Here is a 14,067-nt window from a genome sequence, read left to right as displayed (position 1 = left end):
AGGGACAGGCAAGAGGCTTCTTGGCTGTACTAATGGTGTCTCTTCCATAGATAAGAGCCCCACCTTATCTGAGCTCATCCTGTCTGTTCACCTGGCATGTCTGGGACAGACCTGCGAGGTCAAGTTGGCCAACACCCTGTCCTTTCTTCAGTCTCTTCTTTCTCTAAACTGCCTTTCTTTTCCTTTTTGGTTTCTAGCTTCTATCACCTTGGGAAACAAGCATCTCAACACATGCTAGATTATAAACCTCCTGAGGCCAGGACCAGCATTTGTTGATCTTTCCACTTTCTGTAATATCTAATGATTATAGTATTAGACACCTATATAGCACTTATTACATGCCAGGCTTTGTTCAATGCACTTAACCATACTAACTCATGGCACCCTAACTATTATCAGGTACTGATATTAGACCCACTTTACAAATGGGGAAACTGAGGCCAAGAGTGGTAACATGATTTGTCTACAGAGGTGGGGACGGACCCAGCTGGAGAGTCTGGCTCCACTTTCTGTGTTAACTACTATTCAATGTCTAAAATGTAGCAGGTGTACAAAAAAGGTTTGCCAAATATAAAAAGAGTTCTCCCAGGGGCTCTTTGACCAAAGAACACTGGCTATTTTAACAAGGATTTTTGCAAGCACTTGACATCCCAAAACTTTCCCAGACAACCTGGAGCTACGTTACTACCACACATGTGCCAGACACCCCCAAACACCAGTCCTGGGGACAGAGCAGTACATAGCTCTGCTGAGGGCTGTGTGACTGCACACAAGTAAGCGCTGTGACTGTTCAAGGGGTCTGCGCAGGGAGGGAAGGCTTGGAAGTGGTTTGGCCACGTTAGGAGCGATAAACTTACACTTACACTTAACTGAGGCAGCGTGATGTGAGAGTGTGTGCATGCGTACGCACGGGTGTCCGATCTGTAGGGCGAGTGGACGATCAATAGCGAGCGAGTTGGTGGGGCATCTGTTTTCCCTCTCCTCCCTGGGGCCTGACAAAGCCTGTCTGTCTTGGCTGGCAACTGTTTGTAACGACCCCGCAGCTCTCCCTGCTGCCTGCGCGGCGCGGGGCAAGAAGGGCTGCAGCCAGGCGTCATCCATCACTGTCAGGAGACGTGCTGCACGCAGCAGGGCCGGCTTTCTTCCCTGCTGCTCCTGCAGCTCCAGCTGCAAATCTTGAAAAGATGCAGAACATGCACATCACAAATAACCACTCAGGATCTCGGCTCTGGGCACCCCAGGAGTGCGGCCGACCCCTTCTGACTTCGGCTCCAGCCCCCACTGGAAAATAGACCATGCAGACTTTTCGGGTGCCTAATCCCTGTCCCAGCCAATCCCCATCCCAGACAATTTGCGGTTTGGGGTTAAAATTCTTTGAAATGACAACCAAGCCCCTCTTTCTCTACAAAGCCAGATTTTAAGATTGCTTTCAGCAATCAGATTGCTGCCAAGGTGGCCTATAATCATTAAATTATGAAAATACAAGTTGCTGGGAGGAAATGAATACCAGGTTTCACTGGAGAAAGGCCTGCTTTCTTGTGAAGTAATTATGAAATTAAACTGTGATATTTCTCTGGTGAGTCTAAAAAGCCTCCCAGTGAGGTCTGTAGCACTGCAGTAACGTCAGGATTTGCACCAGGGTGGGACTGAGAAGTCCTTCTGTGCTCCAAAGATGCCAGTCAGAGACATCTGCAGGTAAATTTCCGAAGATTGGGTTAAGAGTGATTAAAAGCAAAAAGAGGGAAAAGTACAGAGCTTGAATTTTCCAATTACTCTTTAAAACTTAAGAATCAAGCTGTTAGAAAATGCAGGCTTTCCAAGGAAGACTAATAATGCACTAATTAGACCCACAGGCATGGCTAACATATAAATTCAGGCCCAAAAGAGGGCCACTGTCCCTTTAAAAACTGCCTGGGGATCAGTGGAAAAGCTAATGAGGAGTGTCAGTTGGGGCTGCTTTTTTAGGTGGCCCTCAGGAGGATAAAGCCTGGGGTTTCTGTAACAGGGCTTCGGTGCTTGATTCAATAAATCAATTTATATTTAAAAGGGGTACAGCTCTGGAGTTGGCTTCATAAAGCATTCTGTGGCGTTCCTCAATCTGCTCATCTGCTTCCCTGTCAGCCTGCTTGAATGTGCTGTCAGAGGGCACTGAAAAGAGCAATAAAGAATAAGAGAGAAGCTGTATCTACAATATCTGTAAAACTTGACCCAGCAGCTCCAGACCATGCTTGGGGCTGCCTCCAGCGAGTCTCTGTCTCCAGAAAAATGTTTGGATTGCTGGTAAGAAGCCCAGTGCGGTGGGGCTGTGCCTCTCATCCCCGAGCGGGGCTCCAGGTTGCAGATCAAGAATAAAGATCACCCCAAATATCATGAAAAGGGTTGGAAAGGAAGTTGCTTTTTCTTCAGATTCTCAGGGTCTGAAATGCTCCCCAAGAAGTAAAAGGAAAAGCAAGAGGGGAAAAAGGTGCCAAAAGCTGGTAGGAGTCCAGGAGGCAGTGCTGAGAGGCTGGCTGGGCTGCTGGGCAAGTTGGGGAGGGGAGGTGTGCTTCTGCCAGGGCAGATGACATGAGTGTCCCTTCAGGCCGGTCAGCAGGGAGCAGCTTGTCTGCTGCACGAGTGACTGCTGGAGATGAGTGGAATCATCCCTAAACACAATGACTGATGCCCCATAAGATCTGAAAAGTGCGGTGAAGCCCCTTCCTCATCAATTCAAGGCCTGGCAGCCATGGGGCAAGGAGCTACAGAGTGTGGCCTATGTCATTTGCTCTTGGCTTTTTTTAAAAAAACTCTTTGCTGTTGGGATGTTTAGATACAGGAAGATCCTTGCACCGTGCTCCATCCTAACCCCAACTCGAGCCACACTATCATCTAGACCGCAGCACCATGCAGAACTTTCTGTGATGATAGAAATGTTCAGTATCTGCACTGTACAATTGAGATGTGGCTGGCATAACTTGGGAAATGGATTTTTAATTTAATTTTAACTAACTTACATTTAAATGGCCACATGTGGCTAGTGGCTACTGTGCTTGAGACTACACAGGATGGAAAAGGTTTCTTTCGCCTTAATAAAAGTAGTGAGTACTGAAAGGAGAAAATGATGGTTGGTTCCACTCTGGTCCCAGAGGAAAAATCCCCTGATTTGTCATAGTTTTAAGGGAAAGAGAGGAGGGGAAATTATCCTCATGCATCATCCAGTTAGAATCATAAAAAATTAAGGGCTGCAAGAGAGGAAAATAAAAGGTTACCATCTCTAGGATCTTTCTAACGGAATCTGTCTTTTCCAGAAGGTCTGAAAAGCAGAGCAAAGCCCACCCCCCACCAGACATAGAGACTGGCAACAACAGGCAAGGGAAGCATTTTACAAACAAGAGACAGAACCCAAAGCATCCAAAAAGCCAATTGCCCAGAGCAGTGCTCTCTTTACTAAGCAAATCTTGTGATCTCAAGTTACTAGTTCAGCCTGTCCCCTGAAATAAGGCCATCATAAATGTTAGAAGGGCTTTGCTTAAAGGAAGAATTCTAGTGTGCTTTGCTCATAACCAGACCCATCTGGAAGCAATCTCACATTCACATGATGGACTTTTCTTCCTTGGCCCTTGCTCTCTCTACAAATCCCATCAGCCCAGGAACAGCTGCTGGAGAGTCTGGCCTGAAGCCAGCGGTGAAGTTACAGCCCCCTCCCACACAAATGTCCTCTTGGGTCCCTGGCTTGCTCGTCACCCCATGTGGCTGGACACAGAGCATGAAGAACACTGACCCTACATGAGAAAGCGAAATCACCAGCAGTCACAGGAACAGGGTCCTGGTGCCACAAAGCCAGCTATGAGAAACTACTGTTTCAACTTGGTAACACAGACACTTGCCAGAAAATTATGGCCTGAGACAGCTCTGAGGGTTGCAGGTCAGGACACAGCTCTCAAGACGACACAATGCCAACTACAGAGCACATCCTGCAATAGCGACTTGACACAAAGGGCTGAGAAGGAGGGGCACCAGCTTGGGGATTCTGGCACCAGGACCACTGACACCAGGCACAGAAGGTGAGAGCTGAGTGGGTAATGGGAAAGTAAGAGAAGGCCATATAAGGGACCAACTCAGCACTGGGGGCACAGCAAAGAAAAAGGCTTTGCAAATCAAGCCACTGCGCAAACTATTGGAGGAGGGGGGAAGGGGAAGTAGGGGAGCCAGGGAAGAGACCAGTTTCATTATGAAGGTCCTGGTGACAATAACCTTTTGTCCTCTAAACAATCTGGGCCTGCCAAGCTGCTCCACAGTCTCTGAGAAAGCATGAGGATGGAAGAGAAAAGATCCCTGTAAGGAGGCAACAGACTTGTCCTTAATTATGAGACAAGGCTTCCCAGAGCTGACATTCTCTCCCACACTTCCTCCCTGCTGCAGACGCACCACAGAATGCTGGCATGATGCTCCTCTGATGAGAGCAGCCAATTTTCCTAAGCATAGGAGATTTAGTTCTTTTGAGCTTCCCCACCATCACCACTCCCAAATCACACACAGACTCTTAGTGACGAATGTGAGGCATCACAGTTTAATTTGACCAATGGTCTATTGGGTTAGATTGCAAACTAGAGATGCAGCTTCTAAAATGCTCCATTCCATCCTCTTGTCCCCTAAAGGACCATCAAGGAGACACCCGTCCTGGTGGATGGAGGTCCCTTGCTTAAATTTGCCTCACAGCTCAAAACAGAATACTTATTTCTAATCTTACCTTGAAGAAAAGTTCACCAGAATACTGTATCAGAAAGAGCCCTGGACTAGGAGTCAGAAGCCTGGATTCTAGTCCTTATTCTGACACTTTTGCATAGGTGGAAGCTGAGCAAACCACTTTATCCCTCTGAGCCTCAATTTGCTCTACAGCAAAATGGGAACAAGGGGGAATCGTTCCATATTCGGCAATTCAGCATAGGAGTCAACAGTGAGCCCTCTGAAGTTATGCCGCCTGGATTCATTTCACAGCTTCTCCTCTTACTCATTATGTAACCTTGGGCAACCTCACCTCTGTGCCTGTTTCCTCATCTGTATAATGTTCCTAGTCCACAGGTCTGTTTTAAGAATTAAATATGAGGAATTAGGTAAAGTTCTCATCACAGTGCCTGGCCCTTGGCTCTTCCAATAACTGTCAGCTAGCCCCATTACTATGATTAGAGGGGGACAAGGGGAAAAATAAAAATTTCCACAACCTCACATTTACTACAAGAATTAAACATTTTTGCAATAGATGGACCCTTTATTTGTTAAAAAAAGTTTTTAGAGAAACGAGTTCACAGCCTAAGGCTACTTCTGAAGCCAAAAACCATAAAGGAGGGACTAGATAAGGGTTTATTTGCATCCTTGAGCATGATACACTCCAAATGCTCACCAGACCACCTCCTACCGAGTCCAACTTGTAGTAATTTAAGGCTTTCATGGGAAAAGAAATAGGCTACAGAGCCTCACCTCCCTTTCCAGAAAATTAATTTTCCAGTTCTTCTCTTTCTACAGACAACTAAGAAAGGCAGCAAATTATGAGCCCATCTTTTTTAAGTCCTAAAAAACATAACTGCTAGATCTGAGGCTATCTGTTAGAGGGTAAAAACATTTTACAAACATTTAACTTCATTAAAGTTGGAGGATGGGGTTTACATAGGCAGTCGTTTAAATTGGTTTAAACTTCCCAAGTTCTTCCAGCAAAGAGTAAAGGGGCTTTCCTTTTCCTTAAGTCCCATTTTCAAATCAAAAGTAAGAACAGGTGCACCAAGGTGCACCTAAATCTCGGCTTGTAGCCAACGTTATGAGCCAACAGCTGTGTTGGGAATTACACTGAAAACAAATCAGCAAATCATGTCTGACTGAAGCCATTCTCAATCTTGTCTCCTTAATTATTTAGTACCTTCTGTGAAGTTCCAAACAATTAAAAATAGCCCATTTGTGGACTGCTTATCTGCTTAGGACCATGCTAACAGAGAAAGAGAGAGCGTGTGAACCAAACGGAGTAACTACTATGTGCATATAAAGGTGGATGTAATCTCTGAACTTATCTACATTTAAAAAATTATAAAATGGGGATAATCTTTACACATTTATTAAAGGGAAAAATGCACAAGCCACTCAAAAAAAAAAAAAAAAAAAGCAGCAGAAGATTTAAAAAATGCAGAATTTCAAGGGACTGGAGAAGAAAACACATTCTACTTACAAAGAGAGGTTTGAGTGGAACCTTTACAGCTTTTGAAAGCACCCTGCCCATTAGAGTGATGATGCCTACCATCTCATTAGGAGTGCTTTCCAAAGCTCGTAACAGTAAGTTGTGTCCCCTCCGTGAATTGGTACTAAGCATCTGCAACAGAGATACTCTTCCGTATGACAGAATCCTGGGCATGGTATTTACCAAGTTTGTTTTGACTGCTTAGATCTAATTTGCCTTTCTGGCATAAGAAGAACATACAAACAGCCTTGCCTGAAGCTCAGCATGTCTCAAATGCAAACTCATCATTCCCACCCTTCTCATCCACCTGCTCCTTTCAACTTCTGTCAATTACACCTCTTTTCTTCCTTTCAGCCAATAAATAATTTCTGCCTGTCTATTACATGTCAGCCACAGGACTAGACACTGATGTCCCCCTCAGGGAGCTCACAGACTAGCTGAGGAGACATACAATCATTCCCCAGCATCTGGATTTGTCCCAGACACCTCTTCTCCTCTAACCATGGATACCAAAGTCAATGGATGCTCAAGTCCCTGATATAAAATGGTATAGTTCTTTGTATGTAAATGCTATAAACATAGTTGTTATACTGTGTTTTTAAATTTGTATTATTTTTATTGTTGTATTATAATTTTTAATTTTATTCTATTATTTAATATTTTCTGTCTGTGGTTGGTGGAATCACAGGATGTAGGACCCACAGATACAGAGGGCTGGCTATATTTAAATAGGTAAATGGAGTCATTGGTGACTTACTCCTTACATTAATCCCGTAGCCTAAATCATTTCATTTCCTATTCATTTCTTTTCCTTCTCTGTTTTCTGCTGCCATCCCTCTATTTAGCCCTTGACACCTCACAGAGATATTTCTATGACAGTTTTTCTCTTGGTACCTGAATCTGCTTTCTCTTCTAATCTCCTTCAAATTTCTCTTAGGATAGTCTTCCAGAAACACTGTTTTCATTTAATTCTCCTTCCTGGGAATACACAAGAGCAGCCTATGGCCTCCCACAGTAAATCTAACTTACTCTGTCTGGCTTCCTATATCCCCTTTAATGTTCCCTCAATACCAACTCAGTGTGTTTCCCATGGTCTCTCCTATCTGGCCACTTTCTTCGCTGTCGTTTTGATCTACTTTTTTTGTTTATGTGTTTACAATCACACAGGTTCCTAACCTTCCTGTCATCTTTACAAATGCTACAATACCCAGACCAAACCTCACTACGCTGTTCTGAATTACACTAGCACTTGCTTTAAACTCCTCTGCAAGAAGTGCTGATTTTGCTGAATGGATAAAAATGGATTTACAAGAAAACCCAGTCAGTGTTAGAATAATGACTCTGGAGCATCAAAACCCCTGAACTCAGAGCTGCAAATACGGTGAACACTTTCTGATAATTCCGTTCATGTTTTAGAGCAGGGGTAAATATTTTAGGCTTTGTGGGCCATACAATCTCTGTTGCAACTACCCAACTGCTGGAGTTTGAAAGCAGCCCTAGGTCTAATGCAAAACAAATGAGTGTAGCTGTATTTAAAAAATTATTTACAGAAACAGGTGGTGAGTGGAATTTGGCTCTCAGGCCATAGTTTGCTGACCTTGTTCTAGAGGAAGAAGAATGAATACGGGTGAGGATCGTCTCTTTTGGTTGGCAAAGGACAACCAAAATTCCCGTAGATCAGCCACTTATCTTCCCCAGTAGCTCAATTTGTTCCTTTAAGACAGCATGTACCCTAGGAGTGGATCCCCAGCCAAGTCATCACCATGGGAATTTGGGCTGTGACCATCTGCTATAGCTATTTTGGTCACTGAAGAAGAGATAATGAAATCTACTACTTTGAGTTTGCTGGAGATATGGTTAGGGAAGAGCCCTCTCTCTCACTCTCCAGCCTCCTCTAGACCGGCTGGCTGCTTACTCGCTGGGATCTCAGGTCATAAGAGCAAATCTTCACTCACACTTTCATGTGCCAGGCACTGTTCTCTCATTTAATCCCGACATCAACCCTATAGTGTATAAGCACTTATCATTATAATGATTCAGATAGAAGAAATTGATGAGGTCTTAGTCAATATTAGCCACTGATCCACTATAGAAATGGTCTTGGTACTTATACAGATGTGTTTTGGAAATAAGACACCCTCTGCCAAGAGTTCTTCTTTCAATTTGAGTGTGATAAAATAATGAGAATAGCTCATTATCTCTAGTCTTTATATCATGACCCTTAAAAGGGTCTATCTTTTTTTTCACTTTATGCATGGAAAAATGGGCTCTTGGGGTTAAGTAGTTTATCCAACTTTGCTCATTTAGCAAAGAGTAACCTTCGGCCCACTCCTACGAGCCCCTCTACCTATTTAATAACCCTGACCTAAAAACATAAAGCTTAATGTGTTGTAAAAGCCCCCAAATGCTTGCTCCATGTGAAGCGAGGAATTAGGTCAGCTTCATGGGGTCCAATGTCCCTGAGGAGGGCCTCAGGGAAGCAGAGGCAAACCAACACCTGTGACTTGAGAACTGGCCCTCAGTGAAAAGGGAGGAAGCAGGCACAGCCCCCTGCCCTTCACCACAAACCCAGGTCTCTGGCTGCGCCTCCTGATCCAAATTGCGTCAGTGGCTTTTACGGTGGTGATGCTTCCTTTACACACACTGTGGCAGTGCCAAGGCAGGGGGAGGCAGTTCTTACCAGCCTGTCATATTAAAGTCCCTGTAGAGCATCTTCTTCCCAAGTTCCTTTCTCTGTACTCTCCTTGGAAACTCCAAATGTGTGAACTCATTTCCCAGCAAGTGAGGCTGCATGAATGCCTAATAGCAAGAAGAAAAAAAAAGAGAAAGCCACACACATATTTAGAGGAAAAAAATAAAACTCAAGGATGTTTTGCAAATTATGATAGGCCATATTTCAAAAACAAGAAATTTGTCTCGTATTTTAAGAGAAACAGATATCAGAATCTAAATAGCCATAGAAGATGAGCAAATAAAATCATGAGCTTAATTTATAAAGGGATGTAATTGTTTCCATTTGATATGATACATTAATGGTGATCAAAGATGAATATAGCTAAAGGCATAAAGAAAACAGACTTCTCTAAAGGTTCACTTTTTAATTCTAATATGAGACGGTTTCACGTTTCTGAACAGCATGTTGGTGAGGTGGAGGTGAGAACGCTCACTCTAACTCTTCCCTCCTCGCTTTCTCTGCTCTCATCTCACACCCCTAGTCATCACAGCCTTGCCTTTGAAACCTGCATGTGAGTCTCCACGTAAGCACGATCGCCTGAGAGCGTGGGCTGGGGCTAGAGACACTAGGCAGGAACTCTCTGTTGGACTCCCTCCAGCTTGCTCTGCAGTCATCTAATCGTGTCATCGGAAGACTGTTCCGGAACAGATGGCTTCTTCCCCTCCCCCAAATCTCTGTTCACACTACAAAAGTCTTGAGCAAACAGCCACTTAGGGAATGCTTTGAAACAACAAACAGTCTCACTGTCACCTTCAAAATTCAGATCCAGCTATCCAAGAGATGAAATGCTCATGCAGGAACATCCCCACTCAGAGGACACACACCATAAGCACACCTGTACTACACCTTCCCCACCCCAAGCTGCACGCCTGCTCATTAGCAGTGGTGGAATGGATCTTCTCTCTTTTTTGGCAGGGAAAAGAATGGGCAAGAGCAAATCATGGCCTGGCACTGTGGAAAGGCAAGGGATCCCTGCCACAGGACAGATGGCCATGTCCTCTACTTACTGGCCACAGGCATCTCCCACAGCCTCTTTCCTAGGGCCCAATGCCAGCAGATCTCCCACTGATTTGCATGGAGGTTAGAGGTATTAGACATTAGTCAGCTAGAGCTAAGTTCATCAAAGGAAGCAAGCTGAATTGTTACCAAGCTGGTCATATTTGGCCAGATGTGGAGCTCTGAGCCAATAATTCTGGGCAGGCTTGGGGACAGTACAAGATGGGATGAGACATGACAGGAAGACTGAGGGTGAGAAGAGGACTTGTGTCTTCCTGTCTGCTGTAGCCCAACATGTTCCAGGTTTGGTAGGAATTCTGGATCACTCTGAAGGGCTCTGAAACCCCTGCTGGGGGTGAGGCTTGGGCAGCTAATGGGCATCAAGGAAACACAAACACTGAGTTTTACAGAGAGGTTCCCCCAGGAAGCAAGGAAGGAAACTAATACTTAATAGGGCAGGGCAGTGGTATAGGCTTTGAGTGAGACAGACTTGGGTCTGAAGCTAAGTTCTGCATTTATAAGTTGTATAATTTTAGTGGGTTATGTAATTTCTTGAGCCTCAGTTTCTTTAACTGTAAAATGAGATTCATCATATATTTATCTCATACTGCTGTTTTCATAATGAAATGTCTTTAACGCACTTATCTTGGTTGTCTCTGCACATAAAAAAAAAATCATTGTATTCATCTAATAACCATCTATTACATTCCAAATCCAAGACATCATTTATGAAATGCACCATTATTTTATTACCTCTAAGAAAGAAGAAAAAAAAATACAATTAAAATACATACAATGCTTTTTTACCACTTCTAATTTTTATTTTGCTCTTTTTGAAAGAGTTCCTTTAGACTTAGACACATATTTATTATCTATCACTATTGTGTATATCTAATAAGGGATGTATAAGTGAAGTTTATTGGCTAAGGTTTTCCAAAACTTTTTCACATTTAGAATCCAATGGCTCTTGTCACTTTTCAACTCTGAATCATGAATGTTCATGATTTTCTACACAGTAACATCCTGTGTTTCATGAGAGCACTGGTGAAGCAGCATTTCTTAAATAATCCACAACAGAACTACAAGCCTCAAAGCCATGGGTGTAAAAGGTCTTAAGCCAGCTTTGCAGTGATCTAGAGCCAGCTTAGCTTTGACTCCCACTTCGGGAATGTGGCTAAACAAGTCTGATTCACACATCGCCAAACCCCTCCGCACAGCTAGTCGGATCAAAAGAGGCTTAACAACTGTTTCATGCTGGTCTGCAGGATTTTTCCAAGCTGTTGGACATCTATTCTGCAAGTTTGTTGCAATGGGGCTCAGGACACGCTACCCCAAAATATGGCACCTTGGCATTTAAGAAAACAGCAGAAACAGGAACATCTCTCTCACCTTTTCCTTACCCTTCTCCCCTGAAGTAGATCATAAGACCCTCAATTTCAGAGGTACCCTCCCTATACTTGGGGGAAAGGAACATCCTTACCTCTAAAGACACAGGGAAGAAAGAAAGATACAACAATCACAATAGTATGTCGAACTTTCAAAAGGAGAGAACAGAACTGAGGTTACTAGACGTGGGAAAGCGGGGTGGGGCACTAAAGGAAGAATTGGTAAAGGGCCACAAAAAACAATTACATTGTATAATGTTGAATATACTAATTATCCGGATTTGAGCATCACATATTGCACATAGGTATTAATTTTCAACTGTTTCCCACAGATATGTACAATCAACTATGTTACAATAAATAAATGAATAAAGACAGGGACATGGAGAAGAATCCAAATAAACCGGCATTGCTAAGTCCCCCTCCCCCCTGCCGTTTATTGCCATTAGATCACACCCCCCTTTTGTCCAATCATATTTCTCCACGACTGTCCACTCTTTATCAAACCTAAGCATAAAAATACACAAGTTTACCTATTTCTTTGGGTGTTCATTTTCTTATGAAGGTTTCCATGTCACATAAAACTTCTATTAAACAAATATGTATGCTTTTCTTTTATCGATCTGTCTTGTTGTAGGGGACTCAGCCATGAACACTGTGGTGGGGAGAAAAGAAATCTTTTTCTCCCTCACAGATGCCCGCTCCCTTGGCACCTGCATGTGCCCAGGAAATGACATTCACATCATGCCTGCCAGATGGCTGACAGTAACAATCATTTGTAAATACCCCAATTTCAGATATGTTAAAAGGTGGGAGAAAAAAGTGTGTTAGCTCTGATGAATAAAGTAATATTCATTCCCCATAGATAGCGATGCCACAGTCTTTAGATTTCTCTATCTTAAGGGAGATTTTTCTTCCTCTCTTGCTAATTGCCATAGCACAGGTGGCATGATTCATTTTGTGTCACAGTCATGCCTACTGTGGGATTTATGAGTATTCCATGTGTACCTGTGACATATTTTTATCACTTTCTTTTTTTTTTTTTTAACTATCATCCACAGCCTAGCTGTAGGCCTCCTTCATTCCAGCACTTTCTGTACTCACTGCTGTTGTATCTGTCAGACCCTATGAAGTTAATGATGCTAAAGTAACTCCACAAGAACTAAGTACATGCAGAGCAAACATACAGTTGCCTAATGAAAAATGAGATGCTAGGGCCGAGCCCGTGGCGCACTTGGTAGAGTGCTGCGCTGGCAGCGCGGCGACGCTCCCGCCGCGGGTTCGGATCCTATATAGGACTGACCGGTGTATTCACTGGCTGAGTGCCGGTCACGAAAAAACGACAAAAAAAAAAAAAAAAAAAAAGAGATGCTAAAATTCATGGGATGCATGTAATTTGTAAATTCTACCTGTTGGTTTTCAGAGGAAAACATTTCTGCTTATTAATCTATTTTCTCATGCAACTGTCACGAAAGTTTACATATACGGTCTTATATGCACATATGTATATATACTCAAAGTCATCAAATTATAAAAATGTTATCTGAGTATTTTATTTTTAAGTTACCCATATTCATGAATATTTCTACCATTGAACATGGATTACTTTTGTTTAAAAAAAAACCTCTAAAAATTATTAGTTTTTTGAGAACTCAGTGTTTAAACTAGGCTTTAAAAAAATCTTTGAGAAGAGTTTCACTGCTCTTTGTTCTAATAATTTTTGGGAAAGCTAAGGTCACTGGGAGGAGCCACAGGCAGAGGCCTGGCTCAAACACGGGGATGTGGAAGCCCGTGGGTTTCCAACAGGCTGGCATGAAGACATTTTGTTGACAGAAGCAGAGTGGCCAAACAACTTGGAAATCTGGAAACTTCTTAGGGCCTGCCCAGCACTCAAGTGACATGACTGGCTGGAATTACTTCATCTGGACTGGTCTGTCCTGGTGGAAGGATCATGTGAGTCTGCATTCTGGAGTCTAGAGTCCTGACAACGATTTTACTTTGAATTCACTATAATCAACAAACCCAAAGTTTAAAGTCTATAAAAAGTGGGGGCAGGAATTTTTTAGGTTGCTTTCAGCAATAAAACCTAATCATTTCCTGACTGTAAACTTGTAAGGTACATGGGCAATTTTGGCATGGTTTACTCCACCACTCATACCTGGGCAGTTCATACATACAGATACTGCCCCTTTTCCGAGGCACGTTTCATAGGGATGCTAACCTGTTAAAAATGTGAACCCAATCCAAGAAGAAATCAAGCTCACATTAAGATCCCATGTCCATCAGCAAAATGAAAACCCTGGACACTCTCTTAAATGTTCCTTATTTATCTGTTATACTGGATATATTTTAAGTTTTTCTCTGGTGATGTTATTTTGATTTATGCATGTTAGAAACATCTGCATAGTGATGCAAATTGGCAACAGAAGCCATTGGGCATATGTGAATACCAGCTACACTTAAATATGTTCATTATTTTTAGCTACATTCCCATACCCAACATAGTAAAGGCTCTCGATACGTATTTGTTGGGACAATCATACAGAACATTCCAACCTGCTTTACATAATTACATTTTAGTGATTATTTAAACTTTACAAAATAATACAACATAGCTTTCAATCTTTTGGAAAAGTTAAAATTAAGGCCCATGGCATACAAAAACAATCTTGGACACACGGATTTTGGATTTAACTTTTTATAATTTGTAGATACCTTTCTGTAAAACCAAATGTATGTGGGTGTTATAC

At 42.8% G+C, this 14,067-nt stretch overlaps 1 protein-coding gene across 1 annotated transcript in view; it reads right to left on the bottom strand.

Moving 5' to 3' along the window:
• Positions 1-14,067, bottom strand: part of PPM1H (protein phosphatase, Mg2+/Mn2+ dependent 1H) — a 254,270-nt gene that overhangs the window by 51,554 nt on the left and 188,649 nt on the right. The window contains exon 6 of the mRNA XM_063076146.1: positions 8,883-9,001. Within this exon, the coding sequence (XP_062932216.1) occupies positions 8,883-9,001 (119 nt within the window). The remainder of the gene's footprint in view (positions 1-8,882; positions 9,002-14,067) is intronic.

The sequence above is a fragment of the Cynocephalus volans genome, chromosome 12, assembly GCF_027409185.1.
Source record: "Cynocephalus volans isolate mCynVol1 chromosome 12, mCynVol1.pri, whole genome shotgun sequence".
In the NCBI taxonomy this organism is placed as follows: domain Eukaryota; kingdom Metazoa; phylum Chordata; class Mammalia; order Dermoptera; family Cynocephalidae; genus Cynocephalus; species Cynocephalus volans.
Note: the sequence above shows the minus strand (reverse complement) of the source record. Positions and strands in the feature narration are given on the sequence as shown.